A 20,989-nucleotide genomic window follows, 5' to 3' on the forward strand; every position below is an offset into this window, starting at 1 on the left:
CTAAGAAGGTAATCCATATAGCAGAGGAGACAAGCAAAACCATCAAGGATCTGGAGTCTGACTATAGTTGCATATATAAGATATAACTTAGAACTTGGTGTTTTCATCTAAAATTATTGGAACTATTGGGAAAAATGCAGATAGGTAGCACTAAAGTGATATATCCAAAAGCTCAATTTGTAATATTAGGTATGAAGACCTCTATGTGGATGCTAACAAACAACGACCGAAATAGCAAAACTGTAATGTCATGCAAGTTCTAGGCAGGACAGTATACAGATTTGTAAAATGCAAGGGGATTTCTCTGAGAAGTAAAGCATCTGAGCCCTACAGAAGTTGCATCATGTGGTAAAAAGTACAAACAAAACAGTGAAACTAATTCTGTGGTGCCTATTGCAGGCAAGGCAAGACTCTTGCAAAACTGCAACAACCATATAGCTAAATAGAAGACCAAGTGGATAATCTGAAGACTGAAAATAAGGTTTATTATATCAGACAAAGCAAACAGATTTGGTACTATATTACGCACCCTCTGCCCAGATACATCATCCTCTGGACTTGAGAAATAGAATTGTACTGGCCAAAGAAAAGCAGGAGATCCTTTTTTTTACCAAAGAAATATACAGGTTCAGTATAAGCTGACGAGACATATTTTGGATCACACAAACCAAAGGCTTTGACCTGGCAATAAGTGCAATTTTCAAATCAAAGTATATGATAGAAAGATTGCCATACCAGGGCGTTCTCCCTTCCATACCAGGGTAATCAATATTGCAAAGGCAAAACCATCAAGGATGTGGAGTCTGACAGTAGTTGCATAAGTTGTAACTCGGTGTTTTCATCTACGGAGGTGAAACTATCATAAAAAATGCATGATAGCTAGCAACAGATTACAACCACTCAGCTCATTTTGCTATTTGGTGACTGGTGTATTCTAGGTAAAGCAATTAGAAACAAGTAGAAACCAAGCAGCATCAATTAGGATTTGGAAGCGAACAATATAGGCATGAATCCACCTTCACCTACACGATTTTTCAAGGGGAAATCCATGGAAAAAGGCAATGCAGGCAGGTAAAAGAAGAGGATAGCAGTGTAGACATGGAAACCAAAAGGACTGATTTAGAAACAAAGAATTTGGGTAAGAGATGTCCCGTCTAATTTGGACTAGTGTGTTACAATTAAAGCTAGTGCTCCAAATGCATGTGGGGCAAGATTATTTTCTCGAAGCAGACAATTGATTACATAAATAAATATATTTCAAATGATATGTTGTGTAACATCAAATGTTAAGGCGCATTAGGTCAGGAATCAGGAGCAAGCCACAACAAATCCCTAGATCACCATGCACTTGCTCACCTGAACCTACACCAGCAAAAGCAGACTGCACATCCATCGCGACATGCTAAAGAGAGGATCTCCCTGGCACCAGGATCTTCGTACAGGGAGCTTGAAAAGAAGTATAATTCTAAAATTTGTGCAGAATGACAGATCATATTGATTTCAGCTACGCAATGATAACATTGTGCAAAAATGCAACAGAATTCACTTAGCCGCTTAACATAAACCTCTCAGCTCATTTTGCTGTTTGGCGACTGGTGTATTCTAGATCAAGCAATTAGAAACAAGTAGAATTCACCTTCACCTACACGATTTTCCAAAGCAAGACTCCATGGGAAAAGGCAATGAAGGCAGGTAAAAGAAGAGTATAGCAGTGCAGACATGGGGGAAACCAAAGGATTGATTTAGAAACAAAGAATTCAGGTAAGGGATGTCCCGTTTAATTTGGGCTAGTGTGTTACAATTAAAACTAGCGTCCCAAATGCATCTGGGGCAAGATTATTTTCTGGAAATAGACAATTGATTACACAAATAAATATATTTAAAAATAATATATTGTGTAACATCAAATGTAAGGCACATTAGGTCAGATAGGTCCCACTATTCAGCAATATTATTTTCAGGTTCGACGCTCATAACATAATTTATATGACAAATAATTGAAGCGAAAGGGCTTTGCGCAATGAAATATGCATGTGCTCTCGTAAAATGTGGGAATAAATAGTGGATACCTGACATAAAGTTCACTACGATCACTTAAGAAATAGCTTTAGTTGCAAACGAACAACATTATGTACTTGAATCTATCAAATACCAAACATTGTTTCTGCCTTTCCATTATCATATTAAACTGGAAAGATGTTTCTGCATGTGCCACTCATGAACCTTGAAATATATGGCCGCCATGCTGTTAATTGAATTGGAGTACCATAGTCCTTACACAAGGAAATGTAATACCATTTGAGATGGCATACAAAAATCAAAGGAGTGTTTGAAGTGGTATTTAAGTAAGCAACATTTGCAACGGCATGTAAAATGATTTAGGATTTGCAGTGTCACATAAAAAAAATTACGTACATTGAATGAATAATCAGCTTATAATCTCAAGAAAGCAAAATGTACTTGGATCTTCACAAAGAGGTTTTACTCAACAACAAAACATAAGCTCTACTTGTCAACCTGCCCAAGAAATTTGACACATAGTAATCCTTAACTAGCATAGAAAATGAAACTGCGCATATAGAGGAACAACATGGAAGAGGTCATTCACAAACATTACAGTTACAAACATATGCCTATCATTATCAGCGGTTGGACAGAAAGCAACTAACTTTCTGAGGGTAAGCATAGGCTGAAATGAATGCCACTGCCACCTGTTTCTTTTCAAGCATACTCAGGGTTACAAAGTTGCATACAAAAGGAGTTGTTACCATCAACTATGCAGAACACGATTTATAAGGTAAGTCAACATGAAGACCAAACCTGATTACTTGGAATCAGGTGGCATAGCAACCTAATAACCTAACCTGCCTACTTGACACTTGATACAACCAACAGCAAGAACCATCTTCATGCTGCAGCTTTGTCAACGATGTACTGCAAAAATATGAAGTCGGAGTTAGTGAGAGGTCAAGATGAGATACAGTATCTTTGATCACATCTAATTCGACCAAGTTTATGATACAAAAGCTAGATGATACCTACAATTTTGATAAGCAATCAACTGTTAACTTCATCCTGTTGAGCAATATAGCTTTTGCTTCACTTTGTTTTTCTAGCCAGGAAAGTTTCAGGCACAGATGCTGGATCAAGTTCCCAGTAACCACAGAGTTTGTCGCCTTCATTTGTCATGCGGTATGAAGGAATCTGATGTGAGAACATCATCATGTCACTTCTTAGTATTTTCAAGCCACTTGTAGATTCACCCTTCCTCTCTAGCATGAATACAGTACTAAAACCATCCACTTTTGTGAGATAGGACAATGTTAGAGAGGCAGCAGAAATCTCCAGGACCTCCACAAGATCATATTCACAGCTTTTAAAATTTTCAAAGCTCCAGCCACGATTCCAGTTCTTGTATACAGCCCATACCTGGCCAACACGAGGAAGAATTTCATACTTCTTTCCTTTACTAACCGTTGTCACTTCCATGATATGAGAGAAGACACTTGTGCAATCATAGTTGTCACTTTGACTGCTAACTCTGAATATTCCACAGCTAGCAGTTAGACCATTTTTCACCAAACGCTTCTCCGTCTCTCCACATGGACAGTACTCAAGCCATCTTATGCGGATTGTGAGGTCATCTTGATCAACTTTCTTTATGAAGGCATAGTACTTTGGGAACTTGTCGGTCTCACAATAGAGTGCCCAAATTTGTCCACTCTTGAAATTGTCAAATGACCTTATATCACCAAAGTTGAAAAACTCTGGTTCAGGATACACAAAAGTTGCTGGAGATTCAGATTGAAAGCTATCATCCCATTGGTCAACAGTATGAGCATCAATTACAGAAGCCTCTGAGCCATTATCGTGCTTGCCATCTGCATTGATATTTGGTTTCTTCACTCCATTGTGAACATTACCTTCATTTGTAGCAGTGCTATCCAGACCCTCTTTGGTCTTACCAGCAGGCATTTCACACTTAAAAGAGTCTCTGGTAGACGAAACATTGCCTCCAATATTACCTTCTTGAGTGCTACTCCTGTTAAGGTCTGCAGACGAAGATGCTTCTTCCATGTTAGAAGGCATAGATGCAGGATCCAGCTCAAGGGCGCCATTAGGGATATGTGGCTTATCAACTTCTGACAACCTATGAAAAGGGATGTTGTGTGAAAACCTTAGTGTGTCACCACCAGGAATCAAATATGGTTCTTTCTTGTCCGACCGCACAAACAGGCTAACAAAACCTTTAACCTTTACTAAGGGAGTGACGAATGTGCCAATGCCCACAGCAAAGTCTGATTTTATTTCTACAATGTCATAGCTGTAGTTCTTATGGTCACTAGAACTTGAACTCTGGTTGATGTCACATCTCCTCAATAGGGCCCATACTTCGCCTTTCACTGGATAAATCTCATAGCTGTTTCTCTTCTTTCCTTTTGTCCAAGAAACTACATGGGAAAACATTTTTCTATCTTCTGTTAAGATTGTTTTCCCAATTCTGAAACGACCACAAGCAACAGGCATGTCCTTAGAATACCATGCCTTCTCAGCATCATTCAGAGGATCAAACTCTAGCCAACTGAACCACAACATGAAGTTTTGGTGAACCTGCTTAATTCGAGCATAGTACCTTGGCATGAAATCACTGTCATCATAAACAGCCCATATTTGATCAGCTTTGAATTGAGTTGCATTCCTATTTTCCTCAAAGTCATAAAATTCTGGATCTGGATACGAGACATCACCGTCACAAGGAATACTATTGACCACAGAACTAGCAACGCCATCTCTTCCAGAGTTGCGCATTTCCTCTTTTTTGCTTGCTCCTTGTTTCTCATCCAAGCCATTGACCACCTCCACATTTTCATTTGGAGTCTTTGTAATTGGAATACTGCATGCTTGTGTGGTGTACACATTACCATCTTCGTGTACTGTTCCACCATTCTTGTAAGCATTGCTTGAAGAGTATCCTGTCCTTATCCTTTTGGCCACAGGAGAATCATGAATATTATCACTGCCTTTTCTACAACCACCACTGCCATCTTCATTACTGACATTATTTTCCTGCTGGCTTGATCTCTGAGGATTCTGCCCTGTTTTCACTGCACCATTAGCATCCTTCATTATCCCTTTTCCCATGTTTGCAGGTGAAACTTTATCAGAATTTGCAAGTGGTGACCCAGTTCTGCTTGAACCATTTTCTTTATTAAGTGATGCTCTTGGTACATTCATGTTAGTACATGTCCTGGCATTAGCTGTGACATTACTGTCTGACATTCCCATACTGTTAAGATTAATTGATCCTTCATTAAAACTGGGTTTCTGCAACTGAACTTGCTGATTAACAGGAGAAGTTTGCTGACTAGGAAAATGCTGAGACTGTATTCCCCTTTTCTGCATGTTTGTCGGTGAAAGTTTAGCAGAAGACACAAATGGCAATTCAGTTCTATCTGCACCATCTTTTTCTTTGAATGCTGCACTTGATACCTTTGTGCTTTCTGTGGCCTCTTTACTGTTAGGATCGCCTAGACCCTCAGAGCTCATAACATTTGTTGGTACTGCACTGGTTGGACGCCTCTGAGACTGCTGTCGTTGGTCATCAGTTGGAGTTTGCTGATTAGGAACATCCTGAGATTGCTGCGCATATGGCGATTCAGTTCTACCTGCACCATTTTGTTTTTTGGATGGTGCTCTTGATACTTTTGTGCTATCTGTGGCTCCTTTATTGTTAGGGTCACCTACACCCTCAGAGCTCGTGGCATTCTTTGATCCTGCACTGGGTGCACGTCTCTGAGAGTGCTGTTGTTGGTTAGCAGCAGGAGTTTGCTGATTAGGAACATTCTGAGATTGCTGTTGCTGGTGAGCGGGATGGGTCCAACCAGGAAAACTCTGATTGTTTTGTCCCTGGTTAGTAACATGAGCTTGCTGACTAGGAGGGAACTTTTGCGGCTGCATCCCATATCCACTCCATGGATTGTCCACTCCAGCAGGAACAGGTTTCTTGGACAAATCATAGGCAAGGAAAGACCTTGAACAGATTCGGCAGAGGACAAACCTCATAAGCAAGCTAGAAGGATACTGGTATTTTGTTCCACAAGTCAAGCAAATAGTCCAGAAACTGGATAATCCACTTGACTTTCCAGCCTGTTGCTGTGGATTCTTCTGGGTTTGTGGAGCACCAAAGTTCTCCTTGTTATCCTTCTTATGAGCAGGATCAGTTTTCTTTGATGCCCGTGCCCGCTTCTTTGGCATTGGGGCAGAAGTTGCAAAAACTGCTTTCCTTTTATTGTCATGGGAAGAACGTTTTACATGGTCTGTCAGTGTCATGTAGGCTTCACCAATTAACTTAAAAGCAGCTTCAGCACCCGCAAATTTGTTCTTATCTGGATGAAGTAAAAGAGCAAGTTTGCGGTACTGTTTTTTAAGTACCATGTCATCTGCAGTTGGTTCTACTTGAAGAATTCCATACCAGTCTGTCTCCCCATTGATCTTAACAGAAGAAGAGCAATGAACTTCACAAACAGCAAGCAGCTGAGAAATATTTTCAAGGCCAGGAAAAAGCTGGTGAGCCTTGAGAGCCATCTTTTTGGCACCAGGAAAGTCTGCTTCATGCAGCTTTCTTTCAGACACATCCTTGGCTCTTGAAGCTTCTTCCTTGTTGCATTCCATTGTGGTGAACCAAGGAACAGAAATAGGCACTAAACTTGTGAAGTACTCTAAACAAGAACTCTATAATTCGTCTTTATCACAATCCTGCATAAGAATGACAAGATAGTTTTATTACCAACAATATCACTTGGACACAGAATTTCTGCTATGTGAAAGTGTGCAAGAATTTTTTTCTAACTTTAGAACTTGGCAACCTTAAGGTGAAAGAAAAAGGTAACACAAAATGTCTTGAGAATGAGCGTGTCATAGCCTCATAGGTGATAAGTGTCTAGACTTGTGTAGCATGTCATTGTGTCTCTGAACTTGCATAAGTATAGGTGCAAATCATACTTAAATAGCAATTGATGATCATGTAGTACTTTGAATATATTTAGGCTAGGCTCTACACAAATCAAATGAGGAGCCTGTAAATGTCCAATGACATTGTAAACTTCTTTTTATCCAAATATTAATCATCCAGCTGTTCTAAAGTTTTAGTACATCTTTTACCACAGTGAAAACCCAAAGAACTCCCAAAAACAAGGGTCAAGACATGGAGGCAACCTCTTTATATAATAAGAGTAAATTACTCTTTAGCTAACCAGACTTGTTCAAGTGTGTCATATAGGTTACTGTTCTCTAAATGTGCACCTCTGGGTCACTAAACTAAATTAAGCGAGTCACTCAACATCACCAACATGCCATGTCATCATTACCACACCACATCAGATGAGTGAGTCAGAGTAGTTATGTGTGGAAGCCCATGTCTGTTCTGCGTTCTTAAACTTCCCGTATACCCACATGGCCATATGTGGCCACCACTGAATAAAAACCTGTTCTAATTCCATGTTCACCCTATCTCCTTGATTCTAGCCAAATAACCCTCTATTTCCAAAGATCCCTTCCCCATCTCACATCATTTTTTCACTGAGAAACAATCTCTCACCAAATCCACCATCATCTTAACTACAAAAGGTCTAGCATTAGTACCACCAAAACAAAAGAAGAGTGCATCGTACTCTGTTCCTGATTTGTTTCATTACCCACCCATTCCCTACATACATATCGGTTTATTGGAGTGAAATAAGCCAACACAAGTGCCTGATTCGGTCACAGCATTTCGTTGAGCAGCTGAGGGACTTCCTCGCAAGTATCCAGGCAAGAACAGGCACAGCGCCCAGAAATCCAAAAGAAACAAAAGCATGCTGAGAGAGAAAGAGGAGGGTGGGAAGCAAGAAACGTACCGGGCATGATGGCAGCAGATGAGGCGGTGACCTGCTGATTCTTGCAGCACGCAGTGGTGGGAAATTTCTGCAAAGGGAACACCAACTGAAATGCTCAAAAAGTATACAGCACACATGTTTCCTTTATGCTCTTCTTGCCTAAAGCAACACGAACTCATGATAAGTTTCATCATAAACGAGCCAAACAACTACAGCACACAGCATATTGTCATAGGTTGAATAGTAAAAAAAAACAAGGCATGCAAGGGCACTCCCATGCTCCATACGTAACTATGCCAAGTTGCCGACACACCCATTCAACATGGCATGGCTGTTACGTGCAGTCAACCATTTAATTTAATTTAGTGATCTAGATGTGCAAATTACAAGGATGGTGACATATTTGACACACTTTAATATGCTAAGTAGCCTAGAGTGTAATCTGCTCCTTAATTAAGCTGAGACGCTGACTCGTCTATTGCCAAGATTCCTTCCCCTTCCCACATCAATTTCTTTTCACTGAGAAACAATCGCTCCCAAAATCCACCATCATCTTAACTACAGAAGGTCTATCATTAGTACCACCAAAACAAAAAGAAGAGTGCATGGCCCTCTGTTCCTGATTCGTTTCATTACCCACCCATTCCCTACAGACATCGGTATATTGGAGCGAAATAAACCAACATGTGTGCCCGATTCGGTCACAGCATTCGCCGAGCAGGTGAGGGACTTCCTCGCAAGTATCCAGGCAAGAACAGGCATGGCACCAGAAATCCAAAAGAAACAAAAACACCCTAAAAGAGAAAAAGGTGGGCCGGAAGCAAGAAACACACCAGGTACGATGGCGGTGGATGAGGCGGTGACCTGCTGATTCTCACAGCACACAGTGGTGGGAAATTTCTGCAAAGGAAACACCAACTGAAATGCTCAAAAAGAATACAGGTGTGCATCTTTCCTTTAAGCTCTTCTCGCCCAAAGCAACATGAACCCATGATAAGTTGCATTCATGATTAAGCCAAACAACTACAGCACACTGCCTAACTATACCCTGTAGAATACAACTTAGATATCAAATAATGCTACTCCCTCCGATCCAAATTAATTGACGCGATCTCTACACAATGTAAGTAAGATACTGTATAGAGTTGCGTCAATTAATTCAGATTGGAGGGAGTAAAATAAATCTCAAATTTTAAGCATGTCTTATCAGCTTAGCCCCCTCAGGATTATCCTTCAAGCTCCGCCACTGCTCCGTACATAACTAAGCTAATTTGCCAGCACAGCCATCATGGTTTTTATGCGCAGGTCACCCATTTAATTTAGTTTAGAGATCTAGATGTGTCTTTAAAAGGATGGCAACATATTTGACACACTTCAATATGCTTACAAGGGCGGGAACTGAGTAACGCACCAGGCACAATGGTGGCGGATGAGGCGGTGACCTGTCAGTTCTTGCCGTGCGCAGTGGTGTGAAATTTCTGCAAAGGAAACACCAACCAAAATGCTCAAAAAGTATACAGCATTCATCTTTCCTTTAAGCTCTTCTCACCGAACGCAAGATGAACCCATGATTAATTGCATTCATAATTGAGCCAAACAACTAGACATCACACTGTCTAACTATATCCTTTATAATACAACTTAGATATCAGATAATGCTCAAAAATTCTCAAATTTTAAGCATGTCTTGTCAGCTTAGCCTCCTGAACACTCTCATCTGAGCTCCGCCACTGCTCCATACATAACTAAGCTAATTCGCTGACACACCCATCAAAGCTTATTATGTGCAGCCACACATTTAATTAAGTTTAGTGATCCAGATGCGCAAATTAAAAGGATGGTGGCATATTTGACACACTTGTGCAATATGTTACGTGAGCTAGAGCGTAATCTGCTCTTTAATTTAAGCTGAGAGGCTGACTCCTCTGGTGCCGTGACCCCTGCCCCTTCCAGCACCATCTTTCCCCCAGTGAGAAAACATCTCTCCCCAAATCTACCATCATTTTGTCACTAGTACAAAATGTCCATCATTAGTACCAGCAAAACAGAGGAGAAGCGCATTGTCCTATGCTCCTGATTCATTTCACTACCCATCCATCCCATTCCCTACAGACATAGCAATAGATCTGGGCAAAATAAAGCACAGACATCCACGACTCAGTCACCGCATTTCATCGAGCAGGCGAGAACAGGCACGGCAGCCAGAGACCCAAAAGCAACAAAAACGCACTGAGAGAGAAAAAGGAGATGACTACAAGGGCGGGAACTGAGAAACGCACCGAGCACAATGGCGGTGGACGAGGCAGTGACCTGTGAGCTCCTGCCGTGTGCAGTGCCGGGATGTTTCTGCAGAGGAAACACCAACTGAAATGTTCAAAATGTGTACGGCAGGCATCTTTCCTTTATGCTCTTGTTGACAAAGCAAGACGAACGCATGATGAGTTTCATTCATAATTGGGCCAAACGACTGCAGCACACAGCATATGCCCGTAAGGTTGAATAAAAGAAAAAAAACAAGGCACTGTAAGGGGGCTCCCATGTTTTGTACCCATGGCAGAGCTTCCCTGTGACCAAGGGGGGCTTGGCCCCTGCCTAATCTAGCTTACATGTATCCTTAATAATACAATTTAGATATCAAATAATGCTGAAATTTGAAGCATGTCTAGTCAGCTTAGCCCCCTCAGCATCCTCGTTCGAGCTCCGCCACTACTCGGCGCATAAACATGACTAGGCTAAGTTGCTGACACACCCATTCAGCGTGGCAAGGTTGCTATGTGCAGTCATTCATTTAGTTTAGTTCAGCTTAGTTATCCAGATGTGCAAATTATAGGGATGGCGGCATATTTGACACAATAGTTCAGTGTGCCGCGATCCCTGCCCGTTCCCGTACCATTTTCCCCCGGTGAAAAAGCATCTATCCCCAAATCTAACATCCTCTTAATAACTAGTAGTACAAAGTGGCTGCCATTAGTAGCAGCAAAACACAGGGGGGCCGCACTGCCCTCTACTCCCGACCCGTTTCATTGCCCACCCATCCTATCCCCTGCAGACACGGCGACAGATCGGGGGCGAAATAGACGACGGCCGACCCCGATTCCGGCGCGGCATTTCGTCGAGCAGGCGAGGGCCGCCCTCGAACCCGCCCCCGCGCGGAGATCCAAAATCAGCGCGCAGACTCGCCGGGAGAGAAACGGGGATGCCCGCGGGGGGCGGCGCGGCGGGAACCGAGGAACGCACCTGGCGGAGCGGACGGGGCTGTGGCCTGCCGGCTCTCGCCGCGCGCGGTGGCGGGCGTGGGCGCGGCGGAGTGGAGGGTCGGAGTCGGCGCCCTGGTCCGTGGCTTCGCGCGCCGTCTGGGCGTGGGGAGGTGGCGGCAGATGGGTGTGGTGGTGGTTTTGGGGGTGAGGTGGGGATTTTGAGGGGTGGGAGGAGGGAAAGGGCGCGCGGTTTCCCTCCCCTCCCGGCGAAGAAAACATTTCGCCTCCGCGCGCTGGCGGCTGGCGCTACAGCCAGGGTGTGGATCCACAAGGAAAATTCAAGACCCCGGAGGCACGGATGGAGCGGCAACCAACCAAACCTGGCCAACTGGGCCGACCGCCCCTACATCCCGCCTTCAGCGAGGGCCTACGGAACCCTCCTCTCTGAAGGCGAGAGCGAGATGGGCCGGCCCAGTAGCGCGGGAAACCACAGCATCCCTTTTCTCGCTTCTTTATTCCCTTTCCTGATTTGCTTTCTATACTTTATATAAAATATTTTAAATATGCATATTACAAACAAAACTCTACAAGGAACATTTGGGAAATGTTAAAACGTGTGTAGAGAAAATGCTTGTCACACATCCAAAAATGTGTATCAAAAATTGATCACGTGTTTACAAAATGTTAATCGAGCCTTTGAGATAATTTTAACAGGTATTTGGAAAATGTTGATCAAGCATTCGAGAAATTTTAAAATTTTATAGCAAAAACAATGTTGACACTGTATTAAAAAATGGTGAATTTTTTTATCATGCATATAAAAATGTTGAAAAAGTATTTGAAAATGTTGAACATGTATTGGAAAAATGTTAAACTTGTATTTGAAAAATATTAATCAAACATTTTCAAAAAAATGATAAATGTGTGTAGAAAAAAATGATGACCATGTATTCAAAAAATATAAATCAAACATTTGAAAGATGTTAAACATGTATTAGAAAATTGTATTAGATATATTAAAAATGTGTATGGCAAAACAATGAAACCTGAGATAAACAATAAAGTGATGAAAAAACAAGAAGGAAAACAAAACCGAAAAAAAAACATAAACTAAAGAAAAAACATAGTGAAATCGAGAAAGAAAACCGAACAAAAACAACGAAAAAGAAATAAAATGAAAAATAATGAAAACCGTGAAAAATGGAGAAACCATGGTGGAAAACCAAAAAAACGGAAAACACAGTGCAAACCAGCTCATTTCGCCTAAAGTAGGCCACCTCCAACTAGCCTAGCACGAAACGGGCACGAGCCAAGTGGCTATGAGCGTTCTTGATCACCCTGGAAACTAGGGTTCGATCCCTGGGTCCCCCATTTTCTTCTTGAATTCGAACAAGTATTGAAAAAAATATTGAACAAGTATTTAAAAAATGTTGAATGAGTATTAAAAAATGTTGCACAAGATATAAAAATGTTGAACAAGTATTTAAAATGTTGAATAAGTATTTGAAATGTTAAATAAGTATTTGAAATGTTGAACGAGTATTTGAAATAATTTAAATAAGTATTAAAAATGTTGAGTAATTTTTTGAGAAATGTTGAATAAGCGTTCGGACAATGTTGAACAAGTATTTAAAATGTTGAATAAGTATTTGAAATGTTGAACGAGTATTTGAAAAAAGTTAAATAAGTATTAAAAATGTTGAGTAATTTTTTGAGAAATGTTGAATAAGCGCTCGAACAATGTTGAACGTGTATAAAGAAATGTTAATCACTTATTAAAACTATTATTGACATATACGAAAATGTAGAATGAAAACGAAAACAAACATAAGAAAAAACATTCGACACGAAGAGAAGATGTCTATGCCCAGCCTCCGGGGGTCCACGCACACACGCAACACTCGACATGAAGAGAAGATGATAGCCCCGGAACTGTCGCGCAACACCATTCCGGCGATTGCCGTCCCTATACGTGGGCAATAGGAGCCGTCCATGTTCAGTTTCGTCCAACCGGTCGCCGACAACATCCACCTCGCAGAAACTCTTGAAGATGTAGGTGGGTGAAGTATAGGTGTTCTGGGCTGCACTGAATCCACCACCTGCTTCCCCTTCACCGGGTCATAGTTGGGTGAGTTCTGGAGGCCAATCAAAGAGTCAACATAGCCGAGCAGAATACGTCGAGATGCCTCCATCAGCGGTGCAGGTTTATCGTGCGTCAACTCATTCCGGACATGCCAGCAGCGTCATAATGTCATCATCAGCTCCATCTGCTGCGTCTCCGGCAGGTAACAGAGAGCTTGGGCAAGCCACTCTGTACCCATTCATCGAAAGCTCGCCGCCGTTGGAATCCTCCATTGCTTGGCCATGGCTTGCCATAGCGCCACCGCCCTCGAACATCTACAAAAAGCATGAAAAGTATCCTCCAGTTCAGTAGCACAGAGGGGGCATTTGCCAGAGATTTCCAAGCCTCGTCGTTTTTTATTAACCCATGTGGGTAAGCAGTCGGTGATCAATTGCCAAACAAAGGTGCGAACCTTAGGAGGAGCAGGGTACATCCAAATAAAAGCCCATATGGCCCTGCTTGTCGCGACTAATGAAGGCCGAAGATAATCCTCCAGAGTAAGCCGATAGGCACTTCGCACCGTGAAGCATCCATTCCGCTCGGGCGCCCATGCAAGAAGATCCTCGCCCATACATGGTGATATCCTGATTTTTGCTATCTCTTCTGCGTCAACCGGGAAGAAGGTCTCCCTCAAAACATACAGCCGCCATGCACCGTGATTATCAACCAATTCAGCCACTCGTCGCAGCTAGCACCTGCCTTGCGGCGTGATTGGCCTGCCCTATCCATTCCGTGGAATCCACCTATCACGTCATATCCGAATTGACCTCCCGTTACCGACACCCCATATCAAACCTTTTTTCAAAAGCTCAAAGCCATGCTGCACTCCTTGCCACGTGGGCACAAAAGCTCTCCGGGTTTCTGAGGAGCCGCCACGCCTGCCGAGTTAATAAGGCCTGGTTGAATAGTTTTTTTTCGAAAAGGGGGACTCCTCGGTCTCTGCATCAGAACGATGCATACGGCCACATTTATTAGCGAGTAAAAAGGTTCAACAAGGTCTTTAAGTCTGCGAACAAAAAAGATCGGCTAGCTCACACAAAGCATCAATGCCAAAACAGAAAACCTGACAAGCCACAACCGGCTGGCAAAATAACAGATAGGTAAACTAATCGCCTATCCTATTACATGACCGCCATCCAAATCGGTTGAAGATATCCCGCGCTACCATCTCCCACCGGACAGATCCAGTAACCAAACGCTCCCTGGCCTCCGTCGGAGTGAGTAAGGACCATATATGGATCAACGCAGTAGCATGGAATAAAACCTGCAAAAAATGAATAGTTGGTGTTCTGTTAAATGTCAAATCATTTATGCAATTCCAAATTGCTCATAACAACGCACAAACTCCTACACGAACGTGTCTAGCTGTTTCTGGCTCTATCCCAGCAAGCCACGTCTCGAATAACGTGTTGACCGAAGTCGGAGGAGTAATGTTAAAGGCAATTTGCACAGAGCGCCACAACCCTCGTGCCAACGGGCAGTCAAAGAAGAGGTGCTTGATAGTCTCTTCCTGATCACAGAAGCTACACCTAGTAGAACATGTCCAGTTTCGCTTAACTAGATTGTCCTTTGTTAAAATTACTTGTTTATGAACAAACCACATAAACACTTTGATCTTCAGAGGGACCTTGACTTTCCAAACCTCTTTGGAACTAGGAATCACACTAGAGTTAATAATATCGATATACATCGATTTAACTGTGAACTCCTCAGATCTAGTAAGCTTCCACCACAATTGATCGGGCTGAGGAGTTAACTGAACCTCTATCAGTCGACGAACCAAGTGAAGCCATGGTTCCCACGGATCACCCACAAAGCACCCTCCTAAACTGAATGTTAAGTGGAATGGACTGCATGACCGTAGCAACAAGAGCCTCACGACGCTGAACAATACGAAAAAGGGACGGATACTGGGTCGCCAAAGGCGCATCACCAAGCCACGTATCTTCCCAGAATCGAGTGTTGTTGCCATTACCGACAATAAACCTAGTTCTGTTAAAGAAGGTAGCTTTGACTCTCATGAGCCCCTTCCAGAACGGCGAATCAGTTGGTCTGACAGTGACCTGGGATAGGGTCTTGGACTGCAGATATTTACTACGTAAAATCCGCGCCCATGTTGCCTCCGTCTCAAGTGACAACTTATACAACCACTTACTAAGCAGACATTTGTTCTTGACCTCTAAATTTTCAATACCAAGGCCCCCCTGGCCCTTTGGTCGACAGATAATATCCCATTTGGCTAGTCGGTATTTTCTCTTAAGTTGATCACTCTGCCAAAAGAATCTGGATCGATAGAAGTCCAGTCTTTTCCTAACCCCAACTGGGACCTCAAAGAAAGATAATAGGAACATAGGTAAACTCGTGAGCACCGAGTTAATAAGAATCAACCGGCCTCCATAAGACATGAGTTTTCCTTTCCAGCAACTCAGTTTCTTCTCAAACCGATCCTCTATGCACTTCCACTCGTTGTTTGTTAGGTTACGATGGTGAATGGAAATACCTAGATACGTAAAAGGTAAAGCTCCCACTTCACAACCAAACAATTGTCTATATGTCTCTTGTTCGTCTTTGGCTCTACCAAAGCAGAACAGCTCGCTTTTATGGAAATTAATCTTAAACCCCGTCAATTGTTCAAATAAGCATAACAATAACTTCATGTTTCTCGCTTTAGCCAAATCGTGTTCCATGAAGATGATTGTATCATCAGCGTACTGCAGGATGGACACACCACCATCGACCAGATGAGGCACCAAGCCACCCACCTGACCGGCTTCTTTTGCCCTCCCTATCAGGATCGCCAACATGTGAACCACAATATTGAATAATATTGGGGACATAGGATCGCCTTGTCTCAACCCCTTATGCGGTTGGAAATAATGGCCTATATCGTCATTCACTTTGATACCAACACTGCCTTTTTGCGTGAATGCTTCCACCTAGCGTCGCCAAGCTTCATCAAAGTCCTTCATGCGTAAGGCCTATTGAAGAACGACCATTTGACTTTATCATATGCCTTCTCGAAATCCACTTTGAAAATAACTCCATCAAGTTTTTTCATGTGGATCTCATGGAGCGTTTTATGAAGGACCACAACCCCTTCCAGGATATTCCTGTCCGGCATGAAGGCTGTTTGAGTAGGCTGCACCACGGCGTGCGCAATCTGTGTTAGCCTAATCGTCCCAACCTTGGTAAAAATCTTGAAACTGACATTCAGAAGACAGATAGGCCGAAATTGCTCGATTCTCACGGCCTCTGTTTTCTTAGGGAGCAGGGTCTAGAGTCGACGATGTACCTCAACTTACGGCTGTGGAGAACGATATATTAACCGCCCCTTTTTCGGAAAAGGAGGTGTTCGAGGCCGTATCCCAGATGAAAAATAATTAGGCACCCGGTCCGGATGGTTTCCCGACTGAGTTTTATAAGAAGTACTGCCATATTATTAAAGGGGACCTGTTGCCGATGTTCCATGATTTGTTCTCGGGACATTTGCATCTTTTCCAGCTAAATTTTGGCACAATAAGCCTGGTTGAATAGTTGAAGGTCGCGGAACCCGAGCCCGCCCTGCGCCTTCGGTTTAATAAGATGAGTCCAGGCACGCCAGTGCATTTTCCGGCGCCCCTTCTCGACTCCCTGATAAAAGTTGCGAATCATCCTCATGAGTTCCTCACAAGTTGACGCTTCAAAGTTTGAATACACTCATGGTAAAAGTAGAGATCGCTTGAGCTACGGATTTTATAAGCACTTCCCTTCCACTTTGAGCAAGCTGGGAGCCAATGATACTTATAATACCAGTGGTGGGTAATACTGCGCGTCCGCCACTGTTAATCGATCACTAGTGGGGGTGTCTGCAGTGACGAACGCCCTATCCGCCACTGATAGACATCTTGTGCCCGCCACTAGTACCTAGTTCTGCAGTACTATGCACACAAGGAGGCCAATCTGATTCAGGAAACACAGAGAGAGCAGGGAGGGCCGGGAGAATGTTTGTGGCAATATACACACAAGGAGAATTTGTTACCATCGAGTTGCTTCAGTTGACGTCCATTCCCTTAGGGTGTGTTTGGTTGCGGAACGAAGTGGAATGGAATGGAATGGTTCCATGACATTCCATTCCATTAGAATGGGTCGGTTCCATTCTTATGTTTGGTTGAGGCAATAGATGGAATGGAATGGTTACATTTGAGTGTTTGGTTGGTAAGACAGAATAAAATGTATTTGGTCATTTTGGTAATACGTATACACAAGCATGGCAGATAGATGATATCAAACATATCTTACGAATATTTCTCTTGCACCAATACATTTCTATAAACAAAAAGAAGCAATTTATGTAGAAGAACCAAGAATGTATGAAACCTACGATCTGCTACTGCTCCTGTGCCTCCACCAAGAAAAAGAAGATGCATATCATCGCTAAGAAGAAGCAATCCACAGAGAAGATGCTACCCCAGCAGGCTTGGTCGCCGCAGGCCCCGGTAGACCAGGCAGCCACGCACCAGTAGATCAAGCCGCCGGTGCAGCGGCCCCTCCCCTCGCAGATCAGGTCACCAGTGCTGCCTCCCAGCAGATCAGGCCGCCGCCGCTGCGTCCAAGTAGATCACGCCGCCGCCGCTGCAGGAACAGGTCCCAGGAACGCCGCTGCCCCCGCAGGTCAGGCCATCGCCCTCCAGTGGCTCGGCCGCCGCACCTGCTCCTCTTCAGATCGAGACATGGAGGGACGAGGGAGAGGCGATAGGATTTCTCGGGAATGACGGGCTAGAGCGAGACCCAGACCGGTTCCATGTGATTCCCGAATCAGATATCAGCGCGTTCTGGATATGGGACGAATATTCCCTCGGTGGGAACGAGTTGGTTCCTGTTCCACTTATGTACCAAACGCAGGAATGAGGCCTCGGGACGGGTCCGACCCATGTCATTCTAATTGGTGACAGAAACCAAACACACTCTTACAGTGGCGGAGCTTAGTGGAGATCAACCTGGGCCATTGCCCCCCCTGCCCAGTATATTTGTTCATATTATCATGAGTAAATTGCCCACAGATTCATAAAAATGATCCCCCCCCCCCCAGCCCATTTGCCTCTCCTAAGATGTGTCCCAAGCTCCGCCACTGCACCCTTAATCTTTTTTCCTGGTCTATGGGACTATCCTCCCCTGCTTTGTGCTTACGTATACATATACGTACTTGTATATTCCTCCTCCAACGGAACGGCCGTACATACGTACGTACTACGCAGGTTCTCCATCCAACGCGAAAAAAAAACAATTTCTTTTGACACATACTGCGTACGGTACGGCACGCCACGTTCTCTCACAGCTTCCATGTCAAAGTCAAACACACGCTCCTACGTGCACTCCATGCATCACGTACGCACGCACGCACGGGTCATGCTCATGCATGAGTCCATCAACCTAATCATCACTCCACACTTATGCCGTGCGCAAATCGTTTACCTATCTTCCTCCCCAGACACGAAAAGCGATCTCGCTTTCCGCCACCAGGGACTCGCCTTCGGCGGCTACCCTCCACCGATGACCTCGGTCGTCAGATCCACACGTGCGGACAGCTTTAGACCAAAGCAGCTTAGTTTTTTAGGCTGCTCATCATCTTGACTTCGGTGGCGACGAGTTGGTCCTATGGTTGGGGATACATTTTATTTTTTTGCGGGGTGAATTTAGAATCCACTTTTTTCAAGTAAGGATGGTGTGACGGTGGCGGCATCCTCGTGGTCATCAGAAGGTGCCATATCTGGAGTTCAATGGTGTGTCCGGGGTGGTCCAACGGTAATGGTTTCGCCTTTGGCGAGTCACCTTCGAGGTTCTCAAACTTGCATTTCAGCAATGAAGCCAAGTCGAGCTTAGGTATGGATGTAATCCGTCTTTTTTTTTTCTTTGGGGGCTGATGTGGTGGTGCCAAAGGCAGATGACGGGTGTTGATGCCAAGCTCAAAGGTTTTTTCGGACTTGTTTGTAGTTTCACTTCTTGGCTGGTGTTTATCTGTGCAAAGTCTAGTATTCTGCTATTCGTTTTAGTTTTAGTTTTGTGAGTTGGGAGGAGGAGGTCATGCGCGTCGACGATGGACTGCCACGTGCCGTGTGGAGTCGCGGAGCGATTGTCCAGCCGCTTGATTCCACGCAGGGACGGAGCCAGAATTCAAACAGGCACGCCACGCGCGGCACACACAGCCGGCGAGGGTGCGCTGTGAGAGACGGCCGGAGATGTCGAGGAGCACGTCGTACGGGAAACAGATGGCGTTGTTGTCGCCATCGCTGGCTTCCATCGAAATCGGTCGAAGGGTCGCGCGGAGTCGCAGCATGTTTCTTTTCTCCGAGGGCGACGGTAGCCCGGCTCGATTTGGTTTCTTTTCTCCGAGGGCAACTTAATCTCCACGCTGTTAGGAATTAATGTAGTGTAATTATTTAAAATAATCCCCTCTTCTATCTTTACCTAATACCTAATCTCTATCTCTACCCCTAATAATAATATAATATAATATAATATATATATATTAATATTTTTATTTTTATTAATAATAAAGCGCCTACTGCTTTTGGTTGTACTAGCAAAAAAACCCGTGCATTGCAACGGGAGAAAAATAATATGACACACCCCTATCCTGCTAAGCATGGCTCAGAATCCACCACAACTTCACTTCCTCTATTTGAACATGGCACTCCATTTAGAAATAGTAGTTAGTTCAAAATCATTCACGACCTCTCTTTCTTCTTCTCATTGTTTCTGGAACAGTTGTATTTCCGTTCTCATGATGGAAAGGGGGTAAGCCCGGTGCAAAAAAAATATCAAAATTATTCAGCCATATACTATCTGGTTAATTCCTGTAAAAATAAATTAACTTTTGTAAAATCTAGGGAGAGCTATTTGAATGAAACTATCGGCATGCAGAAGTACAACTTTCAGCAATGGTAATAAATAGAATGACCTAGACGCATGCCAAGCAATGTGAAAAATGAATGTTCTTTACTTAAACATTTCTTCAGCTTTAGCTAGTAACAAATATGGCATTCGCCATATGATATCAATACAGTGGAACATATAAGTACGTTCCTTTTCAAAACTTAGCACAAGGAACCAAATCATCCGGTTAGTCGATTCACTTGAAATCAATCCACATACTTGTCATGTTGCAGAACTAAGTAATTAGCAATTTAGCATTCGCAGATATTGTTATATTTTCTTGTTAGGAAAAGCGATATGATTCAGCAGTTGATACTGTAAGAGACGCGGATAGGATGCAACACACTTGTATTTGATTCATATCAGTACATACATACTGTGTATAGGGGAGGTAGGAAGGTGCAAGTCTAGCAAGTGGATAAACAAGGAGAGACTGTTACAACGTGCAATGGTATGGTTAGAGTAAATCAGTTACTTTGGCAGATAGTGGAACTACATATCAGTAGCGAATGCAACCAGGAGAAATCATGTGTGCATTTGTGTAGCAGAATTTCCTCACTCGCGCCCCTGGACGTGCAGCTATCGGTCTCGGCCGTAGACTACCCACAATGGAAGTAACATAGGTAATAACATCACACATATCTAGATAAAGTAGATGATGTGACAAGCAATAAATGAAGAAAGAGAAAAAAATAGTAACATAGCTACTCCCTCCGTCCGGATTTATTAGGCCTAAAGACAACTTCTCTTAGACCAAGACACATACTAATTTGCTCACATTAATTCTTCTATTCCACTCTCAATGCACTCTCTCACATGCATGCAGCCAATGAAAAATCACACATGAAGTGTATTAAGTTTCCAACCATGGCACCAACAACAAT

General features: G+C 43.3%; 1 protein-coding gene across 5 annotated transcripts; it reads right to left on the bottom strand.

Annotated features, from left to right (window-relative positions):
• Positions 1-2,578: 2,578 nt before the first annotated feature.
• On the bottom strand, positions 2,579-11,372 carry LOC125544405. 5 transcript variants are annotated; one of them, XM_048708105.1, is made up of 7 exons: positions 11,112-11,372; positions 10,154-10,220; positions 9,286-9,352; positions 8,708-8,774; positions 7,896-7,962; positions 3,104-6,756; positions 2,579-2,934 (listed from the first exon to the last, which is right to left on the bottom strand). In XM_048708105.1, the coding sequence occupies exons 6-7, from the start codon at positions 6,670-6,672 to the stop codon at positions 2,835-2,837; spliced, it is 3,669 nt and encodes a 1,222-aa protein (XP_048564062.1). In that variant the 5' UTR covers positions 6,673-6,756; positions 7,896-7,962; positions 8,708-8,774; positions 9,286-9,352; positions 10,154-10,220; positions 11,112-11,372; the 3' UTR covers positions 2,579-2,834. The 5 variants fall into 5 exon arrangements, 1 of the variants encoding a protein (XP_048564062.1); XR_007299447.1 differs by having other exon boundaries at positions 2,650-2,934; positions 3,043-6,756; positions 11,112-11,369; XR_007299448.1 differs by having other exon boundaries at positions 2,686-2,934; positions 3,039-6,756; positions 11,112-11,371.
• Between the last annotated feature and the right edge of the window lie 9,617 nt (positions 11,373-20,989).

Source organism: Triticum urartu, chromosome 1, assembly GCF_003073215.2.
Source record: "Triticum urartu cultivar G1812 chromosome 1, Tu2.1, whole genome shotgun sequence".
Taxonomy (NCBI): Eukaryota; Viridiplantae; Streptophyta; class Magnoliopsida; order Poales; family Poaceae; genus Triticum; species Triticum urartu.

Bases quoted from the DNA above. Each gene is read 5' to 3' on its own strand.
- LOC125544405 (XM_048708105.1), bottom strand. From the start codon at position 6,672: ATGGAATGCAACAAGGAAGAAGCTTCAAGAGCCAAGGATGTGTCTGAA. The intron at 2,935-3,103 runs GTGAAGCAAAAG...ATATTTTTGCAG, and splicing joins TTCCTGGCTAGAAAAACAAA to TACATCGTTGACAAAGCTGC.